The sequence below is a fragment of the Capsella rubella genome, unplaced genomic scaffold (assembly GCF_000375325.1).
Source record: "Capsella rubella cultivar Monte Gargano unplaced genomic scaffold, Caprub1_0 scaffold_6, whole genome shotgun sequence".
Lineage (NCBI taxonomy): Eukaryota > Viridiplantae > Streptophyta > Magnoliopsida > Brassicales > Brassicaceae > Capsella > Capsella rubella.
In genome coordinates, this window is record NW_006238918.1 from 8,822,739 (window position 1) to 8,835,793 (window position 13,055).

A 13,055-nucleotide genomic window follows, 5' to 3' on the forward strand; every position below is an offset into this window, starting at 1 on the left:
TGACTATCTTTTTATGTAACGTCTTTTGAAATATAAATCTTTTGGTATTAATTATTTACCCTTAATTATATTCATCTCTGTCTTTTTTAATTGGCGTTTTCTGTTTTTCTAATTTGTTATCTTTTTCAATTTTTTTTTTTTTTGTATGATTTGGTCCAGTTTGACCATCCATAGTTAATTATGGTTAAGAAAAACCGAAATTTATACGAGTTTCGAAGATTAGTAAAAAATCAAACAAACTATCAAAACTTAGAAAATATAATAGCACCCGAAACTTCTAGGTAATATAAATAGAGAAGAAAGACAACATTCAAAGGAAAATATATTTGTGAAAGTTTCAATGAGAAGGGAAGAACTTGTTGAGGCTGCAAGGTAGACCATAAAACTCGTCGTTTCGCACATCGAGATTGTATAGTCGAAACTTTTCCCACCATTTCAATCCGCAATCTTTCTTGGCTTCGTCGCTTTCACGAGACAATGTGCAATCAAGAATTATCGCTATAATTGTCGCAACTGTTGTGTGAGACATGAATATCACTCTTATCACATCTTCAAACTGTTTTGTATATATTTATTCAAGAAATCATTCACAATTTGATAAGTCACAAAAAAAAAAAGTGATTTATTTTAAACATTGTCTCAAAGTATATAAGAGTATTAGCTTACCCAATTCGAACGATGATCAGACCGCCAACCTCCATTGTAATACTCTCTGAAATATTGAGGTATTGAAACAGCCATAAAAAATGAAAATCCCAAAATGAATTTGGTGTTGAAGCTATTGAGGTTGCAGAATTGTAGAAAGCCAAGTCCAGCAGAAGCTGCAATCAATATAATTTTAATTTATTTTTGGTAACAAAGACAATCATATACTAATTATTATACATTATACATTTAGTAATCTTACACGACAGAAACTATAAGTGAATTGTGATGAAGATACTTACACACAAAACACAAGACGATGCAATAAAGAGATGCCATGATTGGTATTGGTATGGACGCGAAGAAAGCTCCAAACTTACCTGTATTTTGATCAAAATAAGACTAAATTGGTAAAAATATTCAACAAAATCATTTATGCATATCAATAGGTTATAATAAATAAATAAAAATTACCAAAAATGGAGAAAAAAAGCATGAAGGCAGCTGATATTTGTATCACTCTTCGACTCCCAATCTTAGTCATTGCCAAAAGTCCAACATTTTCTCTGAACATTAAGTTGCACTCATATCAAAACCATATCAATTTAGCTTTAAAAATTAGAATATCTTTTTTAAAAGTTAGAGATTAAAAAAGTGTAAAAAAAGAGATGAGTTTTGTTACGTTGATGTTGTGATCCCTGTGATACCTCCAAGCATGCCATTGAGTAATACTCCAACTCCCTACAACATAGTCATGAGATGATGAAACAAATAGTTAATACACGGTGAAAATATATGTTTTCTAAAACTGTGACTTGATTAAATTGGTGTTAGACTAACCAGCCAGCCAGTACCACGACCAACAACTGATGGTGGGATCGGCGTCGCGCTTCCATATCTTGCCGATGCATAAAACAAACCGGTCGACTACAATTGTACACAAAATGTTATCACTTCTCATGTTCAATCATAGAAAGCTGATTTTAAATACCAATTTCACATACAAGAAGAAAGTTTACTTGACCTCAAAGAGAGTGACGAAAGAGGCAGCCATCATCGCGAACGAATCAGTTAAGTCGAAAGTTGGGCTTCCCCATTGAAATGGATATGGTATATATATCCTATTGTTCATATAAAAATAAAGAATTTGAATACGAAAATAGTAAAATCGCCAAAAAAAAAAAAAGAGTAACAAACATTTTAACTAGAAGAACTGACCAAGAAGTGTTGGTTATGAGACCAGTGCGATCTGTACGACAACTTGTTTGAGTAGTATGATGCTTGTGGTCATAAACACCACTCGACGTGAGTAGTTGAGCATACAACCATATCACTGGAATGCATAACATTATCCCATAGCGGTCACATCTGTTTCCATCCCAAAGCATCACCCCTTTCTTCATCTTCATACAACGCGGTAAGTACTATACACCAAAGTGTATATATTTAATATAAGTGTAATTTGATATTAGTACTAATATAAGTGTAATTTTTTCTAATGATCTAGATTAGTGTATGTATAAAGAACATTAAGGAAAAAAATGCTAAGAAGCAATGCTTAGACATGTACCTGAGTGATAAAAACAAGTAGGATCAATCCAGGAAATCCTACTTCAACACATCTTGCTAACTGTAAAATGAAAGTTTCTTAAATCATAAAATTTATATAATTCTACAATACACAAAAACATTATCATTTTATATTTTGCCAAAGTTAGTATGTATACACATACCAAAGGGAAGCCAATTTGGTATAGTCCTAGTCCTGTAAATGTTGCCAAAGGAGCAATGGAGAGTGGGCTTAGAAATCTAATGGACACAAACCAAAATATTACATTCATGTTACGTTTAATGATAGAATCATATAATCTGGTTAAGAAAAATGATATTAAGTAAATTTATTACCTGACAATATTTCTCCATACGCCTAGAAAACAAACAACAACTTGGAAACATCCAGTGATAATGAGAGCTCCTTGTATGCTTCTCATTGTTCTAACAAATCTCTGATTTATTTTATTTTATCAAACATATTTTTAGATTAGTACAATATACATTGTAAGATTAATGATAATATTAGTGTTGAGACTTACTTCAAAAGGATCAGTGTAATAAGTGAATCGAGTTGAAGTAATGATGGAAGTGATAGGTATGATATAGGTGTAAGAAGCTGCAGCTATCACAGGCAATCGAGTTCCGAAGAAAGATTGGAACATTGTTGTTAATCCAGACACAAATAGTAATGTTTGTATCACTTTTGCTTTTTCTGCCTGAAAAATATCAAAAACATATATATAGAAAATTTATAATATACATACATATATATTATAATATGGAAAACTTAAGTGGTTTATACTTTATAATATCTAATCTTTGCTAACTTATTTAGGTTTTAAATTTTGTATTATTATTTTTTTTAAGTAGAAGAATTGAACAGAAATATTAGAAACCATATCGGTATATGAGAAGTTAATAAAACAACATTACCAACAACAAAATAAGTTAATAAAACAATAAACTTTACATGAGCTTAACTCGAATTTGTTTTCACCGAAAGAGTATAAGAAAACCAAATATCGAAATCACAGAAATTAACTATTAAATCTATACTTTGTCTTGAGGGAATTATGATGATAAAATCAAATTATACAAAAAATAATAATTTAATATGTATGCTAAGATTTATTACTAATTTCATATAATGTGTTACTAAATTTTCAAAATTTGTTTAAATCAAATCTCAAGAAAATCATATATATATACTTACATCACCACCTCCCATGAGTGGAACTAATAGACTTGGAATGAGAACTGTGATGCCAAGACTCAACAAATAATGCTGGAAACCCAACACTACCGCTTCAACTGCAAACACCAAATGTATAAACATTTATCTACACACAAAAAAAAATTAGATATAAAATAAATAAAAGTAATCTAGTAACCAAAATTCAAATAATACAAAACATACACCAAGGAGGAGGACTGTTGACACAATATTGAATTCCGGGGAGTTGCTCTTTCACCGGATGGGGTTGTAACTCCTCCGTCCGGTTTCCTCCTCCGTTGTTTCCACCACCACCATTGCCGCCACCACCACCGTTGCCGCCACCACCACCACCACCATTTGCTACTGCCATGGACGTAACTATTATCCTTTTTTTATTCCTTTTTTCAATGTAAACAACTCAATCATCAGTAAACAGATCGGTGAAACCTTTAGTGAAAATATTGTATATGCAATATACTATCTTTATCAATCTTTCCATCTATATATAGACATAAATCCTTTTAATAACCAAGTATATTGTATATGCTTTCAAAGTCATACTTACTCTGAAAACAATACCAAAGAAGCTATGGAGTTAAGTGAGAGGTTTTGAGAGAGACTTTCGAAAGAAGGGAATGGTTGGAGAGTGAAGAAGAAGTAAAAAATAAATTGGGGGTTATAAGTTGTAACCTTTTGCCATTTTTAAAAATTATTTGAATGATTAAATGACATTTTATATTACAATAAATGTAGTCATAAAAGTCTATATAAATGTCAGTTTTTGATATATGAAATTTGAAATAGAAATCTTTTGAGATTAAACTGATCATATGTTAAGAGATTTTGCATTCAGAAATTAAGAATAATAACGTAAAGCTTTGAAATCAAATAAATGTGTGGAATAGTTGTAAATCTCTTCTCTCTTGTTATGCTATTGAACGAGTATTTTAATTAGTGATGTTCGATTTTACTATTTTTGATTAAATTGAATAGAAAAAAAGAAGAAAAAAAAAACAGTTTGGAAATTTGGAACCGGTGAATAAATCTATATATATAAAGTTAGCTTTTTCTCTATTCTCATGATGCCACCTAACCATCCACCTAAACCACATTTTTTTACATTAAAATAAATTTAAAACATTCATTTAGTGCATATTTATGCTACTTATTTAATTAATAGAAAATTTATATAAATAAAAATAAATTATATAAATAAATGAAATGTTAAATAAGAAATACTTTCATTTTTTATTAGTTAGTGGTAATAATATAATTCAACTTTCATTTTAAATTGATCATAGTTTAAAATTTTAAATGTGTTACTGAGTTTAAGAATGTAAATAAATTTAAAATTTATGATAGAATAAAAACAACATTTATGTAATTATATATATAAAATTTTAAAGGGGAAAAATAAAATTAAAAGTGAAATATTAGTTTATAACATGATCAAAAAGAAAATGCTTTTAATCCAAATTTAAATATTGAAAGATAATAATTCAAGAGAAAAGAACTATAATATGTTTTGAAAAAATATCACAATATAAATAAAAAATTAACAAAAAAATTATAAACCTACCGCGCGCAGCGCGGATCAACCTCTAGTGATGTTATAATTTTAACATTCCATCGTCATTCCAACTTAAGCATATCCATGAGCCAAACCATTTGAAAAAAACTATAAAGAAAATTAAAAAGGATTCACAACATAACAACATATCGAGATAATATATGCAATAAAGATTCTTGTAAATATCTGAACAATGGCCGATTCATCTTCTAAATGAGATTGAGGATGGCAGAACCCTGACTACAGGAGATTTATCTTTGTAATTTTAACCCTGACTCTAAAGACATCCACATCGGTATAGGACATTTTTTTGTCCCATTAATTTATTTTTTTCTAAAACAAAAACTGATCAATCGCGGGGCGTCACATGTCAGTGGGATCTGCAAAAAGTGGACAACAACAAACGGACTGTCCCGTTTTTGAGTACATATACTCATAATAATGAAATTGTTGATTTATTTTTTAAAAAAAACAGGAAAGGGACGCTTGTGTATACGCTAATGTCAGTGCTCTAATATAATACATTATTGTAAATTTGCAATTTCTTGATCCAATTTTATTTTATTTTAAGGAAAGAATTTGTTTTACTAAGCAAATAAATTTGTTGACTCTTTGTAATTTTCACTCTTAATTACTTCTTTCACAAAAGTAATACCATCGTCTTTCTTGTTTTTTTTACCCTCACATTCTAGAGAACTTTTTGGAATCTCATGACAAAAACAAATTACAGCTACAAGTTCTTCTCCTATTGCTATTTATTTCTATAATCTAGACATAAGCTTCATAATGAATTTTCTCCACTTTGATTTGACGTATTAGTCTAGCCACTAGCTACCAATATTATCATTAAACGACAATACTTTACCGTATATCATTAAATAAATTTGAAAAAAGAACACCAAAAAAAAAAACGACAATCACAAAAGGTTAAAGAAAAAGGCGATTACACATACCTTCTCCGGTACGTTGAATGAAGTACGGTGCGATGCAGAGAGACAGGAAGATGTGAATCATTTACAGAGATAAAGGAGGTGAATAGTCAAAATCTTAAAAACACGTGAGGAGGCAGAGAGAGACGTGAGAAAAGTTCTTACAAACCCTAGTTGTATCTTCTTCTTTTTTCCACGACAAATCAATTAATTTATACCATAAAAGTTTACGTAATACACAAAACTACTCATACAACCATTGAAACAAATAAAGAAATTAAATATAATTTCTATAAAAAAATGGAAGTGACCCTTTTTCTAAACGAAAGCTTTACAGAAACAAAATAAATCTGTTAAATTCATTTTTTCGTACACTTGCAATTAACATCTTATTATATATGAAACTCCTAAATGTTTTTTGCGTAACTCTAATTAAACAAAAAATCTGATTTGTTGTTTGAGATGCTTGTGAAACATGACTCCTAGTTGGATCTTATAAACGAGTTTTACCCTTAAGTTTTTATAAATCTTTTTAAGAAAATATTTAATTTTATATACATATTGGAGTTAGACACTAATTTTGCTCGAAACGTTTCCGAAACGTCCCCAGATCCAAATCTTTGTCGTATCACCAACGACACACCGTCCCTGCCTTGTTCAAAACGTCCATGGAGACGTTTCCAAGCCGTCCCGTGTTGGAGAGGTACGACGACTACAAACAAGCGTTTCAGTACTACGTAAATGTAAACTATATATTTAGCTTATGCCCATATAGAAAAAGTATAATAACTTAACAATAAATATCAAACCCTTTAAATATACAGTTTCAGCTAAATTCTCACAATATACACATTTTATTATTTACATTGTCTATCCTCTCCAAAACATTAAGATCAAAAAGCCAAGAGCAATATGAAGACCTCCATGAGCATCATCGTCTTCTTTGTGACCTTCATTGCAGTTTCTGTTGCCTCCATGGCCGAGACAATAAACCCCGAGGAAGCTTGCATAAGACAAAACATTGCCAGGTCGCAACCACCAAGTCTCTCAGCCGAGTCCACTGAGAGACCAAAGTTCTATTTTCTCGCAGACCAATTCTGTAGAGAAGCTAGCCGTGTCGTTATGTTTTACGTGAGGTTGAACGGGAAGTTCCCGTCTTACTACGTGAAGACATTGTGCGATGTATTCGGAAACGATGAAAAGAAGGTGAAGGAGTATGTTGTGACGAGATGGGTGGGATTTTCAAAGCTTGCTTCTGCCCTAACTTGTGTTTCTCATTGATGTAAAAACGTTATGCTAATTCTTTTATAAATTGGCTATTACATTACATATAAATGATTTAAGTTTTTGTTGTTTTATTGATAATTAATTACAATAAGAATCATAGTTTATTCACATGCAAAAATGATTCGAACCATAGACGTCCAACTTTGAGATATATAATTTAAATGGAAAGATAAAAGTTTTTTTCCTTTTTAAAAATATTGACAAGTGTATTTTTTTCTCAAATTAAATTTGACAACTTAAATCGTGTAAATTTACAGAGAGATACATCTTATTTCCACTTTGTTATTGAATATTTTTCCTAATTTTTGTTCATTGCTTTAGTTTTAGTTTGGAAATGTAAAATTCCGTTACCCTTATAAATATGGGAGACGTCAAAAGAAGAGGCTCAGAACTCATAAAGACAATAGAAACTAAACAAAACATGGGTTCGGCAAGAACATCGTTGCTTTTCTATTTTCTCTTGTTTCTTTATTTGCATCACAACTTTGTTTCCAACGTAGACTCACGATCTTTACGTCTAGCCTCCGCCGATACAAGCCATGTTTCCACCATATCCAAGCCAGAAAGTAGTATTGGATACGGTGGAAAGACACCGAAACTAGAAGTCTTTATTCGAAAAGGTGGTGGTGGTAGAGGAGGAGGAGGAGGACGCGGTGGCGGTAGCCGTGGCGGTGGTATCAGGGGAGGAAGATATGATCGTCTAAGGCACTCTCGCGGCGGGTTAGGAGGGTATCCGTATTTTGGGACGTCGCACCACCATGCTACTCGTTCAAGCGGTAGCCGGTATGTTGGAAGGCCAGGGTGTGGCTGGTTGGGGTTATTATCAGTTTCGGCCGGTTTAGTTTTGGTTTTGTAGAGTTTTAGTTAGTATGTATTATTAGGATTGTTCTAATTTTAGGATTGTTCTGATTTGCATAATTGAATGGATTTAAAAAATTTTAACAGTCTTTTAGGAGTATTATTAAAGCATTTGTTTTAATTTTTTGTTAAACCAATACAAAATTTACAAGCAAGCGACATAGTTCGAAGATTCAAAGTCTATAACTATGGCCATTGGTTATATTTTAGAAAGTGTGGTTAACTTTTGGTTTTTTTTCATGGGACTGCATGATGCGGCCAAAACATATCTATTTTATTGGTTTTAATATTTTCTTCTAGATATAGTTCTTCCAAAATTTTCACTTTCTCAAAAAAAATATAATTAATTAGTATTAAAAAAATATAGATTTCCAGATAGAGTATTGGTTCTTTAAACGATATCACCACCAAATAGTTGATAACCAAATAACTCCTGGAATTCACATATTTGCTTGAATGCTAAACATTAGTACACATATATAATCCGCTTGTGTTTTCATCTCAATATTTTCTTATGTGCGAGAACACAGAAGAGAGAGAGACGAAGAACTTAATGGTTCATGTTATACATTTGAATTTAATCATAAGATTGTATGATATTGAGATATCAATATGGATATGTATTTTGGGAGACATTTCCATGTGAGTTACATTAGCACATGATCACTACAAGAAAAATGGTCTTTTATAGCACACGAAAACAGCTACTAAAAGTCTTTCGTAGCGTATTCATAAACGCTATGATATGAGGAGCTATGATAGACTCACCCCTATCATAGCGTAGTTAATGAGTTAAGAAGATTAACCTATCATTGCTCTAACCGCATGCTATTTATTACTTTTTGGTAGCGCCTGTTTCTTGCTATTATGTTTTTTATTATAGCAAATATAATGAGCTGTATTATATATAATGATAGCACATTAAATGTGCTGGTGGTTGGATATGGTTCTCGAATTTAACACAATCTTAGCATAAAGACCCTGCTATTGTAAAGTTTTATATAGTAAATTTATCTTGCTATTGTATATTTTTTAATGGCAATTATACCTTGCTATACCATCATTTACAAGAGCATTTATCAATTGTCATTGAATATTGTTTTTGAGCTTTTTTGTCGTGCTATAATATATTCTTTCCTGGCACTGAGAAAATGCTGTTTAATTTGCAATGGTATTTAGATCTATATTGAATATATATTGAATCTATAATTTGTTATTTGAAACATTGAATTGCAGAAAATGTAATTTGTTTTAATTTATGAAAGACCATAAACATATGAAAGACCATAAACATATGAAAGACCATAAACATAACATGAACGAAAAGTCTAAATTCAATAGAACATAACATGAACTAAATTAGATAAAGTTATTAAATTAACAAAGTCTAAACATAACATGAACTAAATTCGATAAAGTTATTAAATTAACAAAGTCTAAACATACATGAACTAAAAAAACTTGAACTCCAATATTGCCTAATTAATAGAACGAACCATGCCATTAATCTTCAATCAGCCTTGCGTCTTGAGGACTGTCCTTTTTCTACTTTTGGGCGTTTCATTGCAGTGTACTTGCCGGGATTGTTTTTGAGGTTTCTCCATAATCCCAGAAACAGTGGATCAATGTCTTCTTCCTTTTCTTCGACGCGTATTAAGTAGCCTAAGTGAGCACAAGACCGTCTAAACTCTAGCTTTGTTATCTCCTTCAGTTCATCATCCCCATCACTTTGTTGATCGTTCTCTGCTTGTTGTGGTGTCTCTCCTTGTTGTGGTGTCTGTTGTCTGAGTTTCGGTTTAACGTTCAACGCGGGGAGGCCGCATACGAGTCCTCTAGCTTCCCTTGAAACAACAGTTCCTGCAGTACCAAATAAAATATTTGTTATTCACAAGGTTGTAACATACTTACACATCACAAGTTGAAGCAAAACTTGAGATGTTCTCTGCTTGTTGATCGTTTACTTTGTTGATCGTTCTCTGCTTGTATAGGTGTCTCTGCTTGTTGTGGTGTCTCTCCTTGTTGTGGTGTCTGTCGTCTGGGGTTTGGTACATACTTTACAGCGGGGAGGCCGATTATGATTCCTCTAGCTTCCATTGAAATAACAGTTCTGCAGTAACAAATGAAATTTTTGTTATTCTATATCACAAGGTTAAAACATACACATCACAAGTTGAAACAAAACTATTAGGTAAACTGAAAAACAACAAATGAAAACAAAATTAAAAAGAAATGACCATAGCACTTGCAAATATAATGAGATTATGTAAAGATGAAGACAAGTCACCTGAACAGATTTCCACAGCACTGTTTTGGTATCTTCACCAATCTTTCTCCAATCATCAATAATAACAGGAACGTGTTCTCGGATTAAGGGACCTAGGTATGATGATAACTTAACTGAACCTGGACCATAAAGTTCTCCCATTGGAGTGAAGTCAACTGGTTCCCGAGCATTTGGATCCTTAGCGATGGATTTCATCTTTGTTGGTCCACGCTGTCTCTTACTCTTAGGTTGAAGTGGATCATTTCTTTCATCAAAGGCAGCCGGTTCAGAGAATTCACTATCAGAATTTATTCCATCTCTAATCACTTCATTCTCATCTTCAAGGTTGTTGCTTTGATCGTCATTCTGCTCTTCTTCTTCAATCTCATCAGTTAGGTGTTCTCCATCGTTCAGTGGCTCAGTTCTATCACCTCCCACTTGCTCTTCCTGAGGCTGGTCCACTTGCTCTTCCAGAGGCTGATCCACTTGTTCTTCCAGAGGCTGATCTACTAGCTCTTCCACAGGCGGATCCACTAGCTCTTCTGTCTGTGTAACTTTCTTTTTATGATGCTTTGACGACTTCTTAGGACGGCCCATCTTGATTCACCTGAAACAGGAAAACACTTTTGATTAACTAAAACTCAAAGTATTGAAGAACTCACAGTTAGAGTAACAAAGTAATCAAGACAAAAGTCAAACGCAAACTCAAGAAAAGTAGAGAATAATGAAAATCAAACATAACAAAAACTGGTAATAGCTTCATCATCCAACAATGCAACAAAATCTACTAATATCAGTACCAAACTATAAACAATTCAACTATACTATTCTTTCACACGTAGATTCCTTCAGAATCAGTTCTGGCACAACAAGCTCCATCATTTGAGTCCTCAAAATCCATGTCCACAACTGATGGCAATGGCCCAACATCTAGACGATCTTCAGCAGTATCCTCACTGTATTTTCTTGAAGGGCCTCTAAGCGCAACATACCAACTTGATGAATCATCTTCCCTTGAATAAAAGACTTGCTTGGCTTGCGAAGCTAATATGTATGGATCCCTCATAAAGGATACTTGACTTTGGTTCAAGTTAACAAGTGTGAAGCCATCTTCCACTTTGACCCCATTACCTTTAACTGTCCATTGACACCTAAATATTGGAATATAAAAGACGTTGTAATCCAACAATATGATGTCGGTGATTCTGCCGTAGTATGATACCAAATCAACGACTTGTGAATTTTCCTTTGCACTAGCTCTACACATCGCTGTAGCCTCATAAAAAACCCCACTGTTCTGGCTTTGCCTATCAACTGAAATTGTGTGAAATCGCTGCCCATTCACTATGTAACCTGTATACGACCTTGCGTCATTTCGTGCACCATATGCCAACCATTTCAGTGTATCTCCATGTTCTCCTGAATTGATAGGTATCTAAGAAAGGTAAAGTAAGAGTCAGTGTATTTTCAATTAAAAATCTATACAAGTAAATACAATATAAAACCATCAATATTCACTTAAGTATAAACTTGCCTGTTCTTTTAACCAAGCTGCAAAAGTCTGAGTATGTGTTCTCCATAACACTGTTGCATCACGTCTACATTTTGCATTAGAGTCTTGAAGATATTCAAGGTGCATGCTTGTCAAAAGGGAAACAAAAAACATTATTAGTGGAGCTATGTTTTGAATGATTGCAAGATGCGCAATTGAAAACAAAAATAGACAATAACAGTAACTTACTCAACAAAAGGATCCACCAATGCCATGTTCTGAATAACAGCAAGATGCACAATTTTTTTCTCCATGTCAGTGAGAGTAATTATAGTTGCGGCAGAGATCGGACGCCCTTCTAATATAGTACTGCTCTCAAACTCAGTATTTCGTTCTGTTTTTTCCTCAACCCTTGTAGTTTTTTTTTAAAACTCACTGCAGAACATCATGCATTCTTCGGAAAGATATGCCTCAGCTATACAACCCTCTGGCCTCGCAGGATTTCGTACAAAGTCCTTTAAAACTTTCATGTACCTACACACAGTTAGCTCTAGTGAATATCAACAGAAAAATATATATTATATAATGGTAAGACAGAAACATAAAAGAATACAAGATATACCTCTCAAATGGGTACATCCAGCGGAAATGGACTGGTCCACAAAGACGAGCTTCTCTGCCTAAATGTACTGTCAAATGCACCATAATATCGAAGAAGCTTGGGGGGAAAAATCTTTCGAACATGCAGAGAGTTTCTACTATTTCAATTTCCATAACAGCAATCTGTTCCCTATCAATCACTCTCTGACACAAATGGTTGAAGAATGAACATAAGCGTTGAATAGCTACTCTTGGACCTTTGGGTAATAATCCTCTAATAGCAACAGGGAGAAGTTGCTGCATCAATACGTGATAATCATGTGATTTCAGACCTGAGACCTTACAATCATCCATAGAGACACCCCTGGATATGTTTGAGCAGTACCCATCAGGACCTTTGAAGTCAAAAAGACGCTTACAAAAGATTTTCTTCTCTGACTTGGACAATGACCATGGTGCTGCGGGAAGGTACGTTCTTTTTCCTTGGGGTTTAGGGTGCAAGTCTTTACGAATATCTAGTAATTGCAGATCTTTTCGGGCATTGAGACCGTCCTTTGATTTCCCGCAGTGCAACAATGTAGATACAATGCTCGCAGCAACATTTTTCTCTACGTGCATTAACAATTCCTGACGATATAAAA

General features: G+C 33.1%; 5 protein-coding genes across 5 annotated transcripts; 2 read left to right on the forward strand and 3 right to left on the reverse strand.

The window, feature by feature from the left end:
* Positions 1 to 337: 337 nt before the first annotated feature.
* On the reverse strand, positions 338 to 3,737 carry LOC17884055 (putative nucleobase-ascorbate transporter 10; the record flags this gene model as incomplete). The annotated part of the gene is made up of 14 exons (XM_023781546.1): positions 338 to 556; positions 667 to 821; positions 948 to 1,025; positions 1,120 to 1,211; positions 1,328 to 1,386; positions 1,486 to 1,572; positions 1,670 to 1,766; positions 1,864 to 2,069; positions 2,216 to 2,275; positions 2,379 to 2,454; positions 2,551 to 2,651; positions 2,739 to 2,915; positions 3,413 to 3,510; positions 3,617 to 3,737. Coding segments are annotated over 14 exons (1,626 nt in total), but the record flags the coding sequence as incomplete, so codon positions are not given.
* Positions 3,738 to 6,814: 3,077 nt separating this feature from the next.
* On the forward strand, positions 6,815 to 7,195 carry LOC17884355. The gene has a single exon (XM_006286341.2). The coding sequence runs from the start codon at positions 6,827 to 6,829 to the stop codon at positions 7,193 to 7,195; it is 369 nt and encodes a 122-aa protein (XP_006286403.1). The 5' UTR covers positions 6,815 to 6,826.
* A 420-nt stretch (positions 7,196 to 7,615) lies between these two features.
* On the forward strand, positions 7,616 to 8,057 carry LOC17881640 (keratin, type II cytoskeletal 1). Its single transcript, XM_006288743.2, has one exon. The coding sequence runs from the start codon at positions 7,623 to 7,625 to the stop codon at positions 8,055 to 8,057; it is 435 nt and encodes a 144-aa protein (XP_006288805.2). The 5' UTR covers positions 7,616 to 7,622.
* Positions 8,058 to 9,377: 1,320 nt separating this feature from the next.
* On the reverse strand, positions 9,378 to 11,212 carry LOC111830038. Its single transcript, XM_023780475.1, has 4 exons — positions 11,123 to 11,212; positions 10,344 to 10,929; positions 10,021 to 10,166; positions 9,378 to 9,916 (listed from the first exon to the last, which is right to left on the reverse strand). Exons 2-3 carry the CDS (start codon positions 10,917 to 10,919, stop codon positions 10,143 to 10,145), a joined length of 600 nt encoding a protein of 199 aa, XP_023636243.1. The 5' UTR covers positions 10,920 to 10,929; positions 11,123 to 11,212; the 3' UTR covers positions 9,378 to 9,916; positions 10,021 to 10,142.
* LOC111830037 lies at positions 10,930 to 13,026 on the reverse strand. The gene is made up of 4 exons (XM_023780474.1): positions 12,437 to 13,026; positions 12,064 to 12,348; positions 11,857 to 11,962; positions 10,930 to 11,757 (listed from the first exon to the last, which is right to left on the reverse strand). The coding sequence occupies exons 2-4, from the start codon at positions 12,126 to 12,128 to the stop codon at positions 11,155 to 11,157; spliced, it is 774 nt and encodes a 257-aa protein (XP_023636242.1). The 5' UTR covers positions 12,129 to 12,348; positions 12,437 to 13,026; the 3' UTR covers positions 10,930 to 11,154.
* Positions 13,027 to 13,055: the final 29 nt, after the last annotated feature.